This window comes from Bombus vancouverensis, chromosome 9, assembly GCF_051014615.1.
Source record: "Bombus vancouverensis nearcticus chromosome 9, iyBomVanc1_principal, whole genome shotgun sequence".
NCBI lineage: Eukaryota > Metazoa > Arthropoda > Insecta > Hymenoptera > Apidae > Bombus > Bombus vancouverensis.
The window spans coordinates 13,175,650-13,196,290 of record NC_134919.1 but is presented as its reverse complement, the minus strand read 5'-3'; the positions used below and the strand labels follow the sequence as shown (position 1 = coordinate 13,196,290).

The following is a 20,641-nucleotide window of genomic DNA, read 5'->3' as shown; positions in this document are numbered from 1 at the left end:
GAAATTTCTTGTCGATTGGCCAATAAGATAATCCCCTTTATAGAAGTAGTTTTTGGCGTTTCAATTTCGACGACATATCGACATCGAGGACGGAAACAAAGTTTACTTTCTTTTTGGATAGAATACATGAGTGAAATCCAGTGCCATTCCGTCGTGTAATAACGGACCGATCATGCTCATTTTCATGACAATAAACGGTTTGGTCGATGTCGTAGATCGTTACGATATGAGACCAACATAATTCGTACGTGAAACTTTTGGTATGTTTCTACACGCGATCGGCCAGTCGCGCAATCGTTCCGTTCCCTTTTGCCCACTTAAAATGGAACAAATTGGTCGCTTTTCAGGTGTACGACCAGCAATAAAGATTTATACCTGGTGATACGCGTTCAAGTTGTATTTGTAACACAGCGATAAAACGTATTTGCTACTTTATTACTTTCCTTCATTCGCAATTACCATGCGTTTTCATACTAGACAAAATCAATTTTCCAGTTCGAAAGTTATCGATGAATTGTTGTTGAAATTCGAGAAAACGTCCGATCATGTAGAGTCCTTGTTGAGGATATCTTTTTACCTGATACTATTTTCAGAATCACCCTATAAACTGTTGATCCATAAACGTAAGAACAATCAGAGAACCTGTTAGGGTAAACGTAGCGAAATTCGAATATGGAATTTTCGTTGGTTGGTTACGATTGTGTAATCGCGAGGAACGAGCCCATCTCGAACGCGTAACAAACGGACCGTGGAGGTTTGTATGCTGAAAAGAAGGGAAAAGGACAAAGCCAGTTTGCGGTGTCGAAACCTACCGAGAAGCGATTTATGCAACGAACGACGTGCGTATTCCTCCGTGAAGATTCGTACCGTCTCGTACCTTCGAAAATTGAATTTCTATCCGATCCAGTTGCATACGTCGCATCGTAGCTACGAATCGAGATTGATGTTTCGACGAATGTCAGCCGATTGAAACGCACTGATTCTGTTGAGAATGTCTTTCACTGGAAACACTAGAATGCTTAACATTAAAAGATTAGCATCCTCTTTCCCACAACTCTGCACTAATTGTAAGAGTATCGTTCGAAAATACAGCGCGCACACAGATTTTTTCAGGTGAAGGTACGGCAGAGCGACGCTCACTGCTTAGACGAAATAAGTCATTGCGATGATCAATTAACATTGTTGCAGGCGCTACAGACCTTGTAACACTAAACATCTTATCTGCGTAGCGCTTCCAAGGGGTTAGAAAAATCTACTTATTCCGATCAAGGTAATGAATCATCGACGTTAACAGTACAAAATAACAATCGGTCTAATAAGAACAAGGTAAACGAGAGGGACTACGCTGTTCAGAATCTCAGCGGATTATGTGGCTGGTATGCGATGTCTCCGAACAAAGCGGTCCAGAGGGTTCTTCTGCATAAATTTCCTACGAGCGAACCCTTTTTTCTTTTCCTGTTTAATACTGTCTTGCCATTTATAACAAGCCAGCATTCTTGCCAAGGAGAATCGTCGATGTAGTTCGAAATGTCAAGCGCAAAAATTTGAAATTCATCAAGTCGGACAACAGTTATCAATTATGAGATAAACAGTTTCATCGAAATTTTATCATCGTAGAAACTTAGATTAGGATCGCATCGAGCAGCAATTTGCATTTAATTTGAAATGTATTATAGACAATTTGTGGACACAAGTTTGATTGGACATTGATCGCATATTGATTGATTTTTGTTAAGATAAATGTGGTTTTATTAGAAACAAGAAAATTTGATTATTATGGAAACTGCTTGAGTTAATTAAACGATTTGCATTTTCGGGATGATATCTATCCAACACAGGTATCGTTCATTTATTTCAGAAAAAAAAAACGATCGTAACATGCCTAAAAAAAAATTATTCAGACACTTGATCGCGCTAAACGTATTTTTGGTCCACCTTGATATTTTCTACCTTATTGCTTATCTTGAAGAACATTTCGACGTTTTTTATTGCGCTGCGTCATTTTATTTGCATAACGATTAAACTCGTAACGAAGTATATCGAGCTAAAACCAGAAATAGCGATCCTAATTTTTTTTCGATGCAGTATTTTATTTAGAGTATCAAATCCATACTTATGTCATACATATTATACTGCGCTGTTTACAACGATGTTAACGTAACAATCACCTGCCACGTTACAGTTTCCCAGAGATTATTTTGCACAAGCGGCCACGTAAATGTCGAACATTGCATGAACCAACAAAAAATTCGGTCACTTTCTGAAATGGTAGCATTCAGTTCCAAAGGAAAGGGAAACGCATTTCCCGCGGTTGAATTATTTCAAGAATTTTGCACTCGTGAAGTCTTTCTAAAGATAAAATTAAATTTCCAAAAATCTTGTCGCCTTTCCTCATTTTTTTCCCTGATGTCAGGGATGTTCCGGTAGTATATGCGTGAGAACAGCTTCATATCGAATGTACCAGAAAGAGGAAAACTTTTTGCAAGTGATTAATGACAGCTTAACGCTTCAAAATATAATTAAGAAAAAACTCAACAAAATATTGCAATAAAGTATTAATCTGAATTGGTGAAAGGGGCCATAATGTATCTTTCACAAAAAGCGAGCGGAAAGAGCTTTGCCTTGGATTGCTTTTCGGAGACCTCTATTTGCCCCCACGCCCAATTTCTTCTCACCGTTTCTGTAGGCCCGACACTGCCTACCACCTCCGACCTGCTCAAGGGTTCGTCGTGGTCGTCACACCGTATAAAAGCAGAGAATCTTCTTGGTATCTCATCAGTCGCAAAACAACGACGAACCAACTCCAACAGCGCAGTACCATGAACGCTAAGGTGAGCAATTGAACATCTTGGCAGTCTGACGATCTTGAGGATCAGTCTCTGTTGACGATCAAGACCGAGTTTACCCAGCAGCAGTTGAGACGACTTGGTTTTTTCGTTGAAACAAAACTATCCTATACTTTTCAAAATTGAATGCATCAAGATTAATCGAGATTATTTTTCAAATAGAGACTGTTCTGTTATTAGTGATACACTACGGTTAAAACATAAGCATTATGGTTAAAACAAAGTTCTGTGCTATTAAGTGATTTTGTCGCGTCATGAGGAGTGATTCTCTTTTCTTAGAATTTGATTATTATCTTTCTTTCAGCTCATCATCATCTTTGCCTTCTTGGCGGTAGCCTTCGCCGAAGAACAGGCTGCAGGCGAAACTAAAAAAGACAAACGAGGAATCTATGGATTGGGATATGGTGGTGGTAGTTATGGTGGTTATAGTGGTGGTTACAGCGGTGGTTACGGCGGTGGTTACGGCGGTGGTGTGCCAGTCAGCCAAGTATCCGTCTTAACCAGGGAAGTTCCAGTTCCAGTGCCACATCCAGTAGCTGTTCCCGTTGAGAGACAAGTTCCTGTCCCAGTTAGGGTAAAGATCTGCATTTCTTTGGTTCCCTCATTACCAACCGGTCGAGTATAGGAACGAACAAAAGTGTTCCAATATCTTAACCTATATCGTGAAAGCTCTGGAAAAATAAAACGTAACATAGATAGGGAAATTTTTATATCGTCGCAGCATGAAATCGAGAGCGATAGGATCTTTTACGGAAGCTTTCCGTCCGATTCGCATAACAGATTAAATTTGATGCGCGTTCCTATCGAAATCAAGGCAACTAGTATAAATGAGAACTTCGAGAACTTCGAGCTCCCAATCACGCTCTATTTATCACGGAATATCTGTTCGCATGATTGGCAGTCAGCGCCTTCATCGTCGGACGTTAATTAACGTTTCAATGTAAATGTGTGCTAGGATTTCGTAAGCCAAGAATAATCCCACACGTGCGTGCTGGCTTTCTTAGAAAACTTCGTAAATCGAACGGTTTCATTTTACGTGAATTCCTCGATCGATTATGTTACTTTTGCTAATCGTATGTACACGTATAATACAGAATTGCAACAATCTATGCGATCAACCATTTTGAGCTAGCTTCTGTTTAAGAAAATATCAAAATTTTATCGTAAATTTGATGAAAATACATCATCGACGTGTCCCTTGTGGACACAATGAAGGATCATTGAACGTTGCTCATCTAATCATTGACATGTTCTTTTCTTCAGGTACCAGTAGCCGTCCCAGTCGATCGTCCGTATCCCGTTCACGTCCCGAAACCCTACCCAGTCCCAGTGACCAAGCACGTGCCAGTCCCAGTTGATAGGCCAGTGCCTGTTCCAGTCAGCGTACCAGTCAAGGTCCCAGTACCAGCTCCATATGCTGTTCCAGTCGTGAAACAGATTCCAGTACCGGTCGCACAACCTACAGTGGTCGTTGAGAAATACAACAACGGATGGCCAGGCCATGGTAGTTACCCTTCTGGCTACTCCTCCTGGTAAACATCAATTCTTTTCGCGGACTCGAGGGAGCTAGCTTCGGTCATCGAAATAAGGATATCGTTGCTTAAAACCCGAGCAACTGTAGGATTCCATTGCTGACAGAGAAATTCCGTGTTACGATTCTCCTCAAGATCGAACGAACGAAGAACTCTTGAAGCAAACCCGTGAACATCGATTTCACGTGTTATTTACTTTATCGAAATTTTAGTTTGGATCTCGGTGTATCTACGATGACACGAAGATTGGTTCCTTTGGATAATGGAACGATTAGTAATCCATTCCGAGTGTCCTTAATTGTCGGATATGATTCAGCGGACTTCTTCGTGAAATGAATAAATGCAATTGAGCGTCTCACTTCTGTGACGTCAGATGTAATTGTTCTATCGCGATGTAATTAGTTCTCTTTTCCTCTGTATATGTAATTCGACGCTTATTTTACATTATAGAAATAATAAATTTCTCTTTTCGTACTAAAACGAGTAATGTTTCTTTTAAACTCCTTAACACTAAAAAAAAAAAAAAAACATACCTGTAAAAATGTATTACGGAAATAGTGCTTCCAACTCAATTTCCTGATACAAGAAATAGGAATTGAATTCCACGGTAGTTGCAATTGAATGATCCGTTATAGATACTTGGCGCTAGATCTGAACGATCCCTTCGCTATACTTGGATCGAACATGAGCGATTTTTCATGCCCGGAATAGATCGGAAATGATCTAGGCATCAGATATAGATCATGCAGACATTGAACCAGTCGTGTGACTCATCAAACCGTAACACGATAGTTCACTTTCCATTTTACCGAAGCGTGAAAGATCGCTCGACATCGCAGCCGAGACATTTTTCTCGGATACTGTTCAACCATAACTGTGCTACTTCGATTATTCATCCGAGAGGTAGTTAATCGAAGTAATACGATAGCCGGTATTAGAAGGATCTGTAACTAGGATACCGTGGGTTTACGAAATATAAAGTTTTATTAAAAAAAATGTAGCAAAAGATAAACAGCGACAACAAGAAAAAACTACAAACAGAAACTTAACGAATCAGGCATAATAGTACAGCGTATGTACAACTAAAATTGCAAAGAGCATTCAATGATGCGAATTATAATCAGGTTGAGAGGGTTGGAAGTGTCCTCCTTGTCCATCTTGATCGTGCCCTTGTTGAGTCACCGTGTAAGAGCTGTAGCTTTCAGGTTCGTGGCCTCCATGACCTTCGGAATCATATCCACCAACTCCGCCACCGATGCCACCCTCGGAATGGCTACTCGCCTGATATGGAATCGGGTGTGGTACTGGGTAGAAGACAGGCTTATTCACTGTTACCGGATGAGGAACTGGAATCGGTTGTGGTACCGGGACAGCCTTTGGCACCACCACCGGTATTTGCTGATGAATCGGAACCGGAACCGGCTTGGATACCTCGACTGGCACGTGTTCCTGGACTTTCACTAGCTTCGTATACGGAACTGCGATAGGATGGTTTACTGGCACCGGAACCGGTATATGATGGGGTACCTATGAAAGAGAAAGGAATTCTAGATCAACGAAACCACCTATAGAGAGGATCAATCGGTTTCTGATTTTGCGGGAAGAAACAAGATCGTTTAATTCGTGGTTTAAAAAAAGGGTTGGATATATTCATTTGAAGTTCACGCTATGGGCTACATGATCGAATAACTTTGGTGTTTTTCGACTGCTTTTTAAGATTAATATGTACGTTTATGTTTAAAAATTGATGATAATGTTAATAAAAAAGACTGTTACGTTTTGAGAAAAAATACCTTGACTGGATAAGGGACTGGCACTTTGACAACTGCAGTCTTTGTGACTTTGATGATCTTCGTCGGTATTTCCTTCAGATGAACCGATTGAGAGATAAGCTTTGGTTCACTGACAAGACCATGGCCTTCCAGGGATGAAAAATGAGAGGCTCTCGCGACGGCCACAGTCAAAGTGAATAAGAACTGCAAATATGTAATCGCGATTAAAGTTCGATTTTGGTTATAAAAAAATGCTTAAAAACGAAAAATTCCTTTCATCTTTTAATCTTTCTATAAAGATAAAAATTGGGCAAACATTTTTCTATATTAATCGATTTTATTGTTAACACAAGTGAACGGTACAGTGGGAACAACTTTCACTCCAACTGTATTTTACACAATACAGAACTGTAAATATCGATATATAATCTGCGTATACCAGTGAGCAATGCATTTCAAGCCAGAGGATTTGCAGTACTTTCTCCCAGATCTCTCTCGAGTAATCACTTTTGGGACGTACGCCCAGTTTGACAGAAAAATGAAAAGGATCAAGCCAAGAGTCGAACAGTTACACTTTATAACCCTGACTCCCTTTAATTCACTGGAATTCACCTTCACAAGATCGCAATAAAAATGAAAATGATATAAAATCGGTATAACACAATGGCCAATCTGCAGATCCGAGATTTCCTTGATACATCGACGATTTATGGTCTTAGCGATACGTTAGTTGTCGATGATGAACTTACTATACGCCACATTGTCATCCGGTTCGTAGGTGTAAGCAGATAGGTGTTTCCGATGGGACGAGTCACACTGACAATTGCACTACCAGCACTTGCTTATATACGAGGACCTTCACCGTCACCGATTCACGAAGAAAGCACTCTCTTTCCGACTGGCTTACGTTCTCCAATCTTGTCTCCGCTTCTCCCCTTTTTTCCTTACTCTTCTCGTGGCGTTCCGTGAGTTCGATGACCGCCGCTACGTCCGGTCTCCCTGGACGAGCATTACGCTTGATTTCAAGTGCAATTGAAATCGATCCTCTCCGAATGCGCATCCTCCATCAATTGAAATGGAATTCCTGGTTTCGTAACTGACCTCGTCAAGCAGCTTCTCTCGTTGATGATTCAATACCTTTGTCCATTAATTTCTTCTTCGCATTGAAGAATAAATGGCGACGAGTCCATTGAGAACCACCGTGTTACGCTCTTTCATCGCATGTTGGATACTGTAATCTTTCTTTCAAATAATTACCTGACAACAGTTTCAGCGTGTAAATTATACGGTCTTCGGAGCTCGTTAGTATCGCGTGTGATACGTACAATCATACGTGATCGAAAGTTTCATACAATCTTGCGCTGTGACATTTTGTTGTGGTCATTATAATTGTTTTAAGAATCAAAATTCAATTAGAAAATTCAAGTGTATGTATACGATACTTATTGACTGACAACTACCGTTCACCTTTTCGCTTTAAAATTATATTCGATCGACTTTCTAGATCTGTAGAGAATACTACAATTCATTGAAGAGCCAGAAATGTTATTAAATATGTTTCGTTGCAGATATATATCCACTATATATCCACTATATATCACCAGTATATAAATTCCAGAGTATTAATCGATTAAGTAAATATAATTTGAAAACGATTTCAATTCGGCTATCTAATCTCGCTATGCAAAATGTTTTCAAGCGTCGCTAAATCGTATAATCGTCTTTCGGATTTCCTCTATGAGTCTTCCGCGGACGAGGAGATCGTATTAGGTAGTAGTACTTCCTACGCGGACTCGTAGTGTAATTTCCTGCTGTAAAAATGGTGAGAGTAATCGACAATTCTGATATGTGAACCGCGCGAGGCGATTCACAGCCGAAGGAGAGAACGGTGAAAGGATTATCAAAGACTAAAAGAACGTCCAAAGTAAAAGGACTAATCTGGATCATCTGGTTCTTTCTACGCTCGCGCCGCGCTGTATCTGTTCGCATGCATTCGTGCGAGGAAAGGACTTGCTGTCTTTGCTTATCTATAAAATAAAGCGAGGCTACGTTATACAAGTAACAAGATACTGCTACAGCATGTCACAATCTATTGAAGATTGTATTAATTGGACCTCCCATACACAGTTAACTTTTTCTTATATGTAAATTTTTATTTCTAAAAGAAATCGAACCTTTTTTTTAACAAACTTCTTTTTCCTTCATTCATCGCTTGAAATAAAGTCTTATTTGATAATTGGATTATTCGTAGCATGGGTGAGTCATAGTAAGCACATTAAAATGTATATGCTTCCAATCTAAAAACAAAAGTGTCGGTGCCAGCCGTATAGTCTTCTGGCAAGGGTAGTAAAAACCGGTTCAGTACAAAAGCAAAAGTAAAATCATTATCCGCTCAGCCCTTTCTCCTCTCACTTTCGAAGAAAACTGGTGATCTCGTATCGAAATCAAGTATCTATTGACTACATTTCGTGCAGAACATGTACTATATATCTACCTTTAACACGCAATTAAATTCCGCATCAATTTTTGATGTAGTGGGACATTAATAAGTAGCAGAGCACAAAAACTATATCGTGTGATTTTTATTTTGTTCGTCTTTCAGGAGAAAGGCAGAAAGTGGCAAAAGGTGTAAAACGAAAATAGCCTCTCGAAAGAGCGCCTCGTGAGGGGAGAAGCACTCATGTCTGACATATAAATCGACTGTAGAATCGAATCGAATCGAATTTCGTTTTACCTATCACGATATAACTATTTTCTATCAAATTTCTGGTATTAAAGAATAAAATAGAATAATTGCTAACAGTGATAATTGTCAATTAGGGTGCATGAACTTAATACCCAAAGTATGTCGGATACGATATCGAATCTCATACGCTAGAATGAAATCACTTGGAAATTTGATCCACCGCAAGAACCTACTTCCACTTTGTTGCTCAAAATGCAAAATAAATTAAAGCAGAGTCAGAAAAATGACAAGAGAGAAGGGGACTTGGTAGTTTTCTGCGGTAGTTGGGTGAAACGCCAATTGATACGGATGGAAGATAATCAGGATAATTAGAGCGCGAGCTTGATAGCCTTTCCTTCCGTAACTCACCGGAGAAGTGAGTTTATTGTAACCAATACATATAAACGAACATATAATATACTCTCGTTTAGTAAGTTCGTGTATTTGCATCTGCTGCCAAGTTTGCCGGTAATATATCGTATATACCTTCACTTTCACTGTAATTCACTGTGCAATTCCCTCCTAAATCATCTTTAACCTTGAAAATGTTATAGTAAATTTTCACTTAAAAAAGGAAAAGATTTCTTTACATAATTTCGTGATTTTCATAAAAACGCTGATACAGCTTTTATGGACTTAAGCGAGTGGTTTTCTTTGACTCCTAACTACTAGTTTACCGTTTAGTTTCTCTCCTGCGAAAGAAATCTACGTACAGGCAACATTCTTGGTTCTCAGAGGATACTTTCAAGTTCTAACAACAGATAGAGCCACCATGTTATTAGGTGAGAAACTCAATTTCTACGGCTAGAGTATTTATGCACCCAAAGCTTTCAGAGACTTGACGCGCGAAATTCAAACTTAACAATATATAAATGACATTTACACAAGAAACTCGTCTTTAGAAAAAGCTGAAAAAATAATTCAACAACCCGCAAAAAAATTTATTATACTGCTTTTTATTGTCTGTGTAAAAAGTAGCCGAATGTTGTCGGCATTTCCTAAAAAAAATTTACGAAATTATAACTATAGAAAATAAGTAAAACTAATTGTCGACTAAAATTTATACAAAGATTGTTGTACAATTAAATTTCTAACAGATCAGGATTTCTTAATATGCGCGTCCCACGAGTTGTTCGTTATGCAATTAATGCAATACCAGTGTTTTTATATTATCCTGTGGATAAGTCCAGTCCATTCATCACATAGAAACAGGCCTATTCAGGTATGGCCAAGATATTATAGGTGTGGACAGTGGAATCCCCGCTTCCCAAGGTTACAAATCCATCCATTAGCCGTTTGAGCTATAAACAAAAAAGAAGCAAGTCTCTTAGCAAAAGCACAAAAATATAATGAAAGAATTCAAAATTACAGTGCAGGCTAATGTAGGACGATACAATTCATACGCAATCAGCAAAATTAACAAGAAATAATACACTAAGATTATTCGAATAGTTAAGTGGAACGACAATTATTATGATTAAAAAAATGTGTAAATGAAAAATAGTGCGATGGAGAAAATAATCAAGAGAGATGTGTTTTATTTACAAAGAAATTTCTATGAACGTGTCTTTTCAAGGTTAAGAAATTTTCACTAATCAAAATAAATAATTGAATGCAAATTAACTGCACAGTTATTTCTATTACCTCCAGGAACATTACACACAGAACCAAATTTTTTTGAACATAAAAAATTAAAAATCTTTACGACACAGTTAGTCCTCTACAAGATCAGCTTGTGCGATAATGGTACGAAATTTACTCTGCCGTCAGAGTCGTAAAATTCTGCATAAAATCTTTTTTGTTCTCTGGAAAAAAAAAAGAATTATAAGGATCTTAATAATGCGTCTTCTGCATTTGGAAAGTTATAAAACATTGTGATGTAAGATACCTGTCAGATATGTATATTAAAATACGAAGTTGTCGCGAACTTAACGTTCGATCAGAGAGATTAATACGAATTATTTAAAGTTCGTTGACAACGGTCCATTAAATCTTACAAAAGTCTGACATTCGTTATCCGAATATTTTAAAAGCTTCCTCTTCTTTAAACGAAGCTTGATAATGGGTGTACACGCGTTCACGAAATGTCGATAAGAAAGAAAGAGAAAAAGATTGAAAAAGTAAAAGGAGAGACCAAAGTTGAGAAAGGAAACGTGTAGAGATTTGCATAAATCATCCTCCGTTCCTATGGTGTTCACTTAAATATTGAGAGTAAAGACTGTGGGCGCGAAAAGAAGGGGGAGAAGAAGAACACCAACACTGAAACAAAGTTGGAAGTTCTGTTTTCTCTGGTCCGTGTTTCGTGTCACCAACACAGTAGAGGATTTATTCAAGAAACATTTTGTCCACGGCGATCATCTCCCTGACGCAGGCCTTCAAGAGAAGTCAATTAAAAAATCTAGTTCTTCCAATGCCATCGGATTGCGAAATAAACTGGAGGGAGCATCGGCCGAGTATAAAAGGTCGAAATATCTTTGGGATGATACTCGACTCCTCATTCAAACATCATACGGCTAACATGAGGCTCCTGCTCATCGCTCTGGTAAGGATCCTCTTTTATTGTCCCCTTAAAATACCATTCATAGAGATCTGTATAATCAGATATGTATTACGTAAAGTACATTGTTTAAATTTTGTATCTTCCAATTCATAGTTTTCATTTCGATACAATTTATTGAACATTAATTCACAGTTGAGTATTCATAAATGATCATATTTAATGTTGCATATCCAGCTTTGAAATTTGAAAAATATGTCAAAATCAAAAATATTTCAGATTTGCCTGGCGGCTTCTTCAGCTTTGTCGTTGCCGAAGCAAAAGAGGAATATCCTACCTGGTGATCCACGTTATGGAACCGACCATCATCATCATCACGAGAACGTAGTAGAAGACGCAAGATCCCTTGGTGACTCTTACGCCCAGATACCACAGACCGTCTATGGACCTCCTGGATATCAACCAGGTGTTCCCTTAAACAATGAGTACTTGTCACCAGTCAGTGATGTCAACACACATTCCGCACCGGTACTGTCTTATGGAGTTCCTGATACTGTTCATATAACTCAAATAAACTTAATAGAGGATAGAATAATAGAAAATTGTAGTTGAAGAATTCTTATACAGAATTACTTTCAATGATAGAAATTAATTTATAAATTATGTTTTTATTCAGGTTCCTGAAGCGATTAATACCTACCTGGTACCAGAGGGAACGGTATCAACCACCACGGTTTCGGTGCCTGTTGAAGGAGTCAAGGTACATACATACATATATATATAACATATGTATACAATTTTTAACTTTTACAAAATATCGTATCGTCCAATTATTATAATTTTGTAGACAGCGACTGCTATACCGCCTGCAACTTCTTATGGAACTCCGGAAAGTAATGTTAAGGTATATCGATATTCTCTATAATCTGTTCGTCCCAACAATTACTTTGTTTTAATAATGCACGTCTAATCTAAAAATTTTCAGAGCACAGTGGGAACTGGAGCCACTTCCCACGTGAAATCTACAGTCACAAATGTAAAGAACGGAGTCCATGATGTATCTCCATCAACTGTGAATGTTGTTGAACATGCACCTGTCGTAAAAGGTAAACACTCTTTTACACTAGATATTTCTTTAAAGTTAAAGTATACGATAACACACTGAAGAAATATTTTTAGTGACGTTACGTAATCCGAATTTTAAAATATCGCGGTAAATCGTCAGTAACATGACATATAACTATATATATATTTTGCATCCTGAATAATTTATGAACCAAACATTTTAAAGATGTTTCTTTGGAAATAAATGATACATATCTTCCACAGCTAAGCTATAATATAAATTTTATGTTATTGGAAAATTATCGTGTTTCAACGTCGTCAAGTTTTAAATTTGCTGATTCTAATCAATCGTAATTGATTGTAACCTTTTGATTGCAGAGGTTACACATTTTACTGGTAGAGTGCAAGCTCCCTCCTCGGTTACAACAACCATAAGGAAAAATGTTTTTGGCAACGGTCTGCTAACTGAAACATTACCCAACACATACAGCTCTTACGGAGGAGTTGTCCACGTGCCAAGCTATGACGTTTCTTCCCATGTTCCTTCCATTCTTTATTCGCCAGGATTCAATTCCTTTGACACTATTTCAACTGGATACAGTAGACTTAATCCTGTAGCATCTGATAATCAGGGTCTAAATTTAGATGTTCCTCTACCTCTTTCATTTAAACTCCAAGTCAGTAAAAATGTTCCAAACACCTATTCTTTTCCACAACCTGCCGAGTTTCCTACAACATATCACGTTCCACATTCGCTTACACACGTTGTGCATCATACACAGCCTGTAAACACCTTGTACTCCTCACCTTCTCTCTCCTCCGTGGAATCGCTTTCTCCAGCACAGCATGTATCCTCCGTGGAAACTTTAACACCTCTGCGATCAGCTCACACTGTGGATACTTTCACGCCGGTGCAATCCGTGGAAACCTTGTCACCGGTGCACTTGGTGCATACCGTAGAATCCGTGAAGTCGGTGGAAACCACGCCAGTCCAACATACCGTGCACTCTGTTCAATCTGTGCCATCGGTGAAAACCGTGGGAACTCTAACACCAGTTGAACATACTGTGCATCCAGTGCAATCCGTAGAGACGGTATCAACGGTACGTCCTCTGGAATCCGTAGAGACCGTGACGTTGCATCCATTGAAGTCAGTGGAAATCGTGTCACCATCGCAACCAGTAGAATCTTATCATACGGTAGTTAAAACCAATACACCTGTGGTTCAAAGTCACGTTCAGACACAGAAGGGACCGATAAGCGATTTTTTCCAAAATCTTAACATCTCGTTGCCCTCGTTTCCCTCGTTTCCCTCGTTGCCCTCGCTGCCCTCTTTCTCTTCATCCTCTTCCTTATTCGCCTTTACTAATTCCCCCGCAAGCTCAACAACCGTAGTCCCATTAGTGGAAACATCTACCCCATCCAGCACCTTTTTGGCTAGCGCTTATAACCAGGAAAGTGTCAACGTCGATACTTCGTTATTACACAATGATAACCTAGTGAAAAGTGTTGCTACATCGAGTAACGAGTACGTTCAACCCACGGATGCCAAAGGTGGATACATTTATTAAAAGTACATTGCAAATGTTTTCTGTCATGAAATATAACAAAAGCGTTGGATGAGATGTCCGTGTCGTACGAAGCAGAGTTAAGTTGTAATTGAGAGGTCTAACGCGTTGGAAAAGTATTGTCTTGAATGACCGTACGCAATAAGTAACGGAGGATTCCTAAGTGCAAACCTTAAATTTCTGATCGCCTGAGATAAACATTTGGTTAACGCATAAATGTAAAACACGAATACATGACTATTATAAGTAAATAAAATTCTTTTATTACAAACACGGAGTTGTTTTATCACAACGTTGTCATTTTTCAACAATCGCTCTATACTTTAATACACTTGTCACTGAAACTACTTGTCTTGGTTACATTATTTGTTACAATCGATGGTATTAGTTAAGATAATAGACAAGTATAAAAGTTTGATTATTTTGGGGGAAGAAGATTCAGAAAATTCCTATGAAAATAACTTTGTTCGAAGAACTGTGTCATTACCACAATCTGCATTTTTCTGAAGGATTCATGTTTGATCCCACAGGACATTTCCATGCTTCGCTGAATTCCTTTGAATTCCTGAGAACCCCGAGAAGTCTCACGTGCCCAGGACAATGGGAATCTTGTAATATCCATTTCAAAGATTTTGGTGTGTAGGATTCGCACCAAACCTAAGTAGGAAAAATATTTTAGAAAGCAGAATAAATTAAATATTATACCTATAATGATGCATCTATACAAAATATGAGATAAACTATACATTAATTAGAAATATGCAATTTAGAAATATGTTAAGTAACGCTAAACAATATAATCATCTGAGAGTCGTTTACTGTTAATTTCACATCTCACAAATTATTTAAAAAATTGCAGAACTTCCTTCGAATAACTAATTTAAATTACATGCGTCGAACATCATTAATATTCACCGTAGATTGCTTAATTCATCCAAAAATAAATTTTTCTAACATTGATGTAATTTACATATTTTTCAGAACGTTTGTCCTTATTCTTTAGAATGTTTTAAACATTCCTATTTCAATGCTATATTTGAACTGTTCTAAGCAAGTTCACTATGAAAGGATTAAAGTCCAGGTTACGTAACCTTCGATAAAACATATTTGAATCAGCATCTTACGTGCGCGAAACCGAGGAAAACAAGTTGCTCGTGAGTAAGGTGAGTGAATCCCGGAAGAAAAGGCTCTTGACCGTGCCTGGCCTTCCATCTTCCGTAAGCGACAACAGCCTCTCTGAGACCTCCATTATCGGCTATATTTTCGCCCAATGTACGTTCACCATCTATATAATCTTCTACCTGTTCGAACAAATACGTGATCGATCCTATCGTTATCTTTATGAACCAATACATATAAAGTGGGAATAAGATCAAATACCAGTAAGGTCAAGATTTTTGTCAGAGTCAAAAGGATGCAAGTCGAGAGACGAGAAGGTAAAAGGCTCACATAGTCTAAATTAGTTATAAAATAGCGTAAATTTCAAATTCATCCACCATGGTGTTTTGAGAATGTTTTTAGATTTGAATAAGTAATACGGACGAAAATAAATTTTGTCCTTACTTCAGCTTCATAATAGCTGTTATAATGATGTATAAAACAGTCAGTCTTTTCAGTGTATTTTATAATAGTTTCATTGGTCCACCATTGCCTCACGTTTCCATTGCTATCGTAGTGTCTTCCACTGTTGTCGAATCCGTGAGTTAACTCGTGACCGAGCACTGTTCCGATGGCACCGTAATTCAGAGATCTGAAATCAAGAAATCCATTTAGAAAAACTAACTATTAATAATTATCTCTCACGATGATAATATTGTTCTTACTCGAGACCCAGTTCGTAAAAAGGGAATTGAAGAATTCCCGCTGGTATAGCTGCATGCGTATTAGAAAAGCGACATAAATATAATTAAACGTTAGATAAGTTAAGCTATAATGATCTGGGGAATTACGTACTTATATGATTAAATTGATAGGTATGAAATGCATTTACATCTGTCGGATCAGTCGCCCAGCTAAAAAATAAAGAAAATAGAGATTATTGTTCTACGTGCTTACTTCATGATGTTCATTTGCGTAATAAAATAAAATTCTTACTACGACATGTTGTTATAATTAATATCGTGGATGCATTCCAACTCAGACAAGGACATCAATCGAACAATTTGAATTATATTGTTCAAATATTCCGTTTCCGCGAGATCTATCTGAAAATATACAAATTAATTTTATTGCCACTGTACGTATGCTCGAGCAATTAAACTAACAATAAATTTCTTACGCCTTCGTAATATTCGTTAAGCACTTTTTCATCGAACAACCAATCTGGAAAGCCAATTTGAGATTCCATTTTTCTGTTTTTCTCTATCGTGGCCATTTTTGTCTGCCGATCCATCCAATCGGTGCGCGAAACCATCGAGGCGAAAGCTTGTTTTATGTCGTCCAGCATTTCAAACACCTTCTTGCCCTTGTTTTCGTGAAAGGATGGATCCACGAACAACCACGAGACCGCCATTCCTAGATTATACCAGGCTTTGATGAAAGGCCGACGAGTTTCGTAAGAATTTCGAATACCTTGCGTCTTTTAGCCGATACAGGTTCTACCTCTACATATACAGACCCAATCTCAAAATAAAATTGTATTAGACTAACCCATCAATTCGTTAACCGCAGACGCACAAAGCAGAGACTTCGATTCAGCGATTTCGACACTAGTTACTGCCCTGGTATAATCTAGCCAAATTTTCCTTAAATTGTCGGATGAATGAGGTACAACTATGTCTACGATTACCCACCAAATGTAGCTCTCTAACACAGCAAGATAATTGTTAAGTAAGTTAATCGATTCTCAACAAAAGCTGATAAATTTTTAGTTTACCTAATTCTTCTTCTTCGGTAAGAGCCAGCATTAGAGCAATTTCCTTCATGTATTCCAAATCACCTACTAATATCTTATCTGTCTTATTCAAGTCTAAAGTGTCAATATCCTTGAAAACTAGCTCAATGAACGGTCGCCATAATGGTTTGGGCGTAAGTGTCGAATTAACTTCCGACACGTACTCGTCAGTCAACTTCTGAAGATCGTCTACCAGCATATAATCATCATCGGTTGGTTCATTTTCCCAAATGCTTTGATTGCTTTCCATACGCGATATCTGCAACGAAGTAATGCCTTTAACGACCAATTATCACATTATTGATACATGCAATATCGTTATTCGAATGTATTTACGTAATAAAAAGTGCTAGTTAAATCGTAAAGCGTGTCGACTACATCCTCTAGCTCTTCCTTGTAGGGAAATGATGATTCATTCTTTAAGGAGCAAGTATCAAGAGTTCCATTATTCACGATTTGCTTAATTACGTCGCTCATGTACATCATCTCTGCCTTCATCAGCTTACTCATCATTAACATATCCTCTTCGTCGTCCAGCTTCCGGAAGCGTGACCTGATCGTATGCAGTCGTTTCTCAAGCTCCTTATCGCTGTCGATTAAAAAAATCCAATTATGGAATTGTATTTATGTGCAATGATTCAAATATCTGAATCATATATTAACTGTTTAAAATGAGTAATAAAAAATATACTTGGGTAACGGATTTGTCATAATCGGTGTATCGAACAGCATGACATTATTACTGGTGTTTCGAGGATCAGGAATAATGTCGAAACCGAAAAACACATCTTTTCCCAGAACTTTCTTCACCCTGGCTATTTGTTCGATATAACCGTTTGTCTTCTTCGTAAGCCCCGCAGGAATCGAAGGTAAATTGAGCTCCTCCAATAACTCGAACAACGGCGCAAGTCCCACTTCATTTTTCGCGTCTGAAGTTAAAGCATAGGACGATCTACATTATTTTAATTGTCTTACGAAGATACAAAATAATTTAAGAAAATGATAACGTACGCACGTCCATGCAGCTGTTGTATAATATCTTTGCCTGTGACACTGCCCATGGTACATCACTGTTTGTGGTATTATCTCGTAAGAGTTCTCTTATTTTCCTGTACATTCTTTCTCTACGCTCGTCGAACCATGAATTCGTCAAACTTTTATCTGGTATAGGATGTTCGTCTGGCCATTTTCCACATACGTATCTGTAAAAGCAAGAAACGCTATAAACACATAGATAGATATCATATCGAAAAAATGTATCGATTAAGTATTTTGCAAATTATGCATGCAAACTTGAACTCATTGTCACTGTACTTGTTGCCAACGAGGGGTGAATCGTATTGTAACCGTGACTGTACGACATTGAAAACTAACTTTGTAACTTTGAGACAGGCTATAGACTGTGTGTATCATTGTTTTTCAAACTAGAGTACTTACTTATAAAAATCGTCACAAGGATCTACAGAAGTATCCATAGATTCCTTCAAACTAGCAGCTAGTGGAACAACGATTTCATAGAATCTTTTTCGATTTTAATTAAAATATAGCATAATATTGATTATTTTCTTACCTATGCGGACGCAATTTTCAGTTTCGCAAAGTTCCACCGGTCTGTAGGTTGCATCTGCAAAAAGAATTAATACAAAGAATTAATCAATAAAAACAAAAAGCATATATACAGATTTGGATAAAACAAGAGGAAAGATAATAATCTGAAGATAAACATTACTTACAAAGTATAATAAACACCAGGGCCACTATAACGGCTAAAGCCATCAGGAGGAACAATATAATCATCGTTAAATACGATACGTACCGTCGTTTCTTTAAGCTGAAAAAAGATAGTAAATCTAATTGGCAGGCTTGAATTAACAGCTTCCTCGCGGACTGTTTGATGCATGTAATAATACGATTTAATGAGCAAGCGAGTTGAGACAACCGGCAGACGTCAATCTCGCAATCACTTACTAGGCGTGCCTGGATCTTATCGGTACCAGGTTCTGGTTGCTGGCGATCGTGTAAATCGAATTTACTTCATCTTCTGGAAAAAAAAATAATAGTATAATAGTATAGCTGTTAAATTGAAGAAAGGATAACGATGGAAACAGGTGTCGCTGTGAAAAAGAATACGTAGATAAAGTTTTATTTCCGTATTTAAGTAATTAAGATTAAATTATCGCTTTTTTACTCGAATGAGTCAACTCGACGTCGATACGGACGAATGCTTCTAATTTCAAACCTCGTTACTTTATCAGTTAAAACGTTTCGACAATTAGTAATCTTAGTAATTTCTTACAATGGTTTAAAAATTTTTTACAATTCAAAAGATTCATTACTTGTATATTAATTATTTATTTGAAAGAAATTAATAGAACGACAGAGACATTTACATATGTATATCGCGATGGACACTTCCTTCGAGCCCATTACATCAGTATACAACTTAACATTAAACGACTACGAAGGGATGAAGTACCACTAGCGAAGTTAAAGCAGACTATAGCGAGTTAAAATAGGGATGCACAGATATCAGTAGAAGCTACAATGAATAAATTGTATAAATATACTCACTGCGCTCGTTCATGGTGAATGGCCCAGTGACCGGATCGAACTGACGACACTGAACAACCTCGAGGGACAACGGGGGCTGTCCATACGTTCACATTTTCCTGCTTTGCCAGTGGTTCTCGTTACGTCGAACAACTCGTCTATTTTCACCTGTGCCGTTGTTACATTCACCCCAACCACGTGTCTTGCTCCATTAAAACGGTACTTCGCACATGCTACTTCTTCTTGCTACTTCTCTTAGCTATATCCTTGTAAAGCTTTAATGAGGTTTCCTTGTCGTAGATTTTGTAAACGATCGAATATTTTGTAGACTACGAAACGATTCGCTTAGGTTAAGCCAATGGTTATGCGCTCTAGACGTGAACTTGAACTGAAATATGCAATTGTTAATTAAAAATGAATCCAAGTCACGTTGCAAGGAAAATATTGTGTCCAATTTAATCGCACTTGCACCTCTACACTGTGAAGATCGAAAGAAATCGTGAGATTCTTATTTAAAATAGCCAAACTATTCGGCCTTCGACACAGTTGACGTATGCAGAGTTTATCACTAAAATATGTAGGTATTTCCTTGAAGTATATGATCGATAATCGCCATCGTTCATGTGTTGAAGACTCTTCTCAAGGTTTATTTCTCATTACAGAAGGAATTGCTCCTCTTCCCACTCTGTGGGAAACATAGTGCCTAAATTGGTTTGTCTTGAACAAACAATGGCACCGTGCAAAATTGAATGGTTTATACATGAAATACCTATATACATTAGGAAATCCTATTTACGTAAATAACATTTCGCTAGAACGATCACCTCAGCCTCAGGCTCGCAATATTATCGTTTGTTTCTTAATGAAGATAACAAGATGTAATTACAATTAAATATTCGTTTTATAATTTCATTACGCAGTATATATTGGTGATATAACATTTTTCTATCTGTGTTGGAATGGTTGTGTTATGGAGAGAAAGTAAAGACTATGTAAGGCATATATATTCCATAATTCATTCGCGAAATTGCTAAATAGCGTTCATTCTAAATGGTACTCGTATTACCTAGCAAAATTGATGCATCGTATAAAAAGAAATCAATTACTATGATTGGAAGTTATTTCACTTGCATTAAACAAAATTCTTTATGTATATGTTCGACAGAATAGAAAGCGCTAGTACAGATGGTGGA

At 37.7% G+C, this 20,641-nt stretch overlaps 4 protein-coding genes across 4 annotated transcripts; 2 read left to right on the top strand and 2 right to left on the bottom strand.

Annotated features, from left to right (window-relative positions):
* The first annotated feature begins 2,722 nt into the window (after positions 1 to 2,722).
* LOC117163709 (uncharacterized) lies at positions 2,723 to 4,858 on the top strand. Its single transcript, XM_033346255.2, has 3 exons — positions 2,723 to 2,831; positions 3,151 to 3,420; positions 4,110 to 4,858. Exons 1-3 carry the CDS (start codon positions 2,820 to 2,822, stop codon positions 4,380 to 4,382), a joined length of 555 nt encoding a protein of 184 aa, XP_033202146.1. The 5' UTR covers positions 2,723 to 2,819; the 3' UTR covers positions 4,383 to 4,858.
* Positions 4,859 to 5,343: 485 nt separating this feature from the next.
* LOC117163503 (uncharacterized) lies at positions 5,344 to 7,363 on the bottom strand. The gene is made up of 3 exons (XM_033345828.2): positions 6,900 to 7,363; positions 6,172 to 6,354; positions 5,344 to 5,905 (listed from the first exon to the last, which is right to left on the bottom strand). The coding sequence occupies exons 1-3, from the start codon at positions 6,915 to 6,917 to the stop codon at positions 5,480 to 5,482; spliced, it is 627 nt and encodes a 208-aa protein (XP_033201719.2). The 5' UTR covers positions 6,918 to 7,363; the 3' UTR covers positions 5,344 to 5,479.
* Positions 7,364 to 11,342: 3,979 nt separating this feature from the next.
* On the top strand, positions 11,343 to 14,276 carry LOC117163642 (uncharacterized). The gene is made up of 6 exons (XM_076621809.1): positions 11,343 to 11,417; positions 11,652 to 11,900; positions 12,049 to 12,132; positions 12,220 to 12,276; positions 12,358 to 12,478; positions 12,816 to 14,276. The coding sequence occupies exons 1-6, from the start codon at positions 11,355 to 11,357 to the stop codon at positions 14,006 to 14,008; spliced, it is 1,767 nt and encodes a 588-aa protein (XP_076477924.1). The 5' UTR covers positions 11,343 to 11,354; the 3' UTR covers positions 14,009 to 14,276.
* A 130-nt stretch (positions 14,277 to 14,406) lies between these two features.
* Nep5 (M13 family metallopeptidase neprilysin 5) lies at positions 14,407 to 19,556 on the bottom strand. The gene is made up of 17 exons (XM_033346127.2): positions 19,470 to 19,556; positions 18,867 to 18,939; positions 18,632 to 18,729; positions 18,469 to 18,522; positions 18,336 to 18,393; positions 17,910 to 18,100; positions 17,590 to 17,827; positions 17,235 to 17,487; positions 16,881 to 17,157; positions 16,655 to 16,810; positions 16,284 to 16,519; positions 16,100 to 16,209; positions 15,959 to 16,017; positions 15,829 to 15,877; positions 15,569 to 15,755; positions 15,130 to 15,306; positions 14,407 to 14,662 (listed from the first exon to the last, which is right to left on the bottom strand). The coding sequence occupies exons 1-17, from the start codon at positions 19,480 to 19,482 to the stop codon at positions 14,489 to 14,491; spliced, it is 2,403 nt and encodes an 800-aa protein (XP_033202018.1). The 5' UTR covers positions 19,483 to 19,556; the 3' UTR covers positions 14,407 to 14,488.
* Positions 19,557 to 20,641: the final 1,085 nt, after the last annotated feature.

Excerpts from the sequence above, each read along its gene's own strand:
- LOC117163709 (XM_033346255.2), top strand. Across the intron at positions 3,421-4,109 it reads AAGTTCCTGTCCCAGTTAGG|GTACCAGTAGCCGTCCCAGT; the intron begins GTAAAGATCTGC and ends TCTTTTCTTCAG.
- LOC117163503 (XM_033345828.2), bottom strand. Across the intron at positions 5,906-6,171 it reads CAGTCCCTTATCCAGTCAAG|GTACCCCATCATATACCGGT; the intron begins GTATTTTTTCTC and ends TCTCTTTCATAG.
- LOC117163642 (XM_076621809.1), top strand. The coding sequence starts at position 11,355 with ATGATACTCGACTCCTCATTCAAACATCATACGGCTAACATGAGGCTC. Across the intron at positions 12,133-12,219 it reads TGCCTGTTGAAGGAGTCAAG|ACAGCGACTGCTATACCGCC; the intron begins GTACATACATAC and ends ATAATTTTGTAG. Across the intron at positions 12,277-12,357 it reads CTCCGGAAAGTAATGTTAAG|AGCACAGTGGGAACTGGAGC; the intron begins GTATATCGATAT and ends AAAAATTTTCAG.
- Nep5 (XM_033346127.2), bottom strand. Across the intron at positions 16,520-16,654 it reads TGCGGTTAACGAATTGATGG|GAATGGCGGTCTCGTGGTTG; the intron begins GTTAGTCTAATA and ends GGTATAATCTAG. Across the intron at positions 16,210-16,283 it reads TTAACGAATATTACGAAGGC|ATAGATCTCGCGGAAACGGA; the intron begins GTAAGAAATTTA and ends GTATATTTTCAG.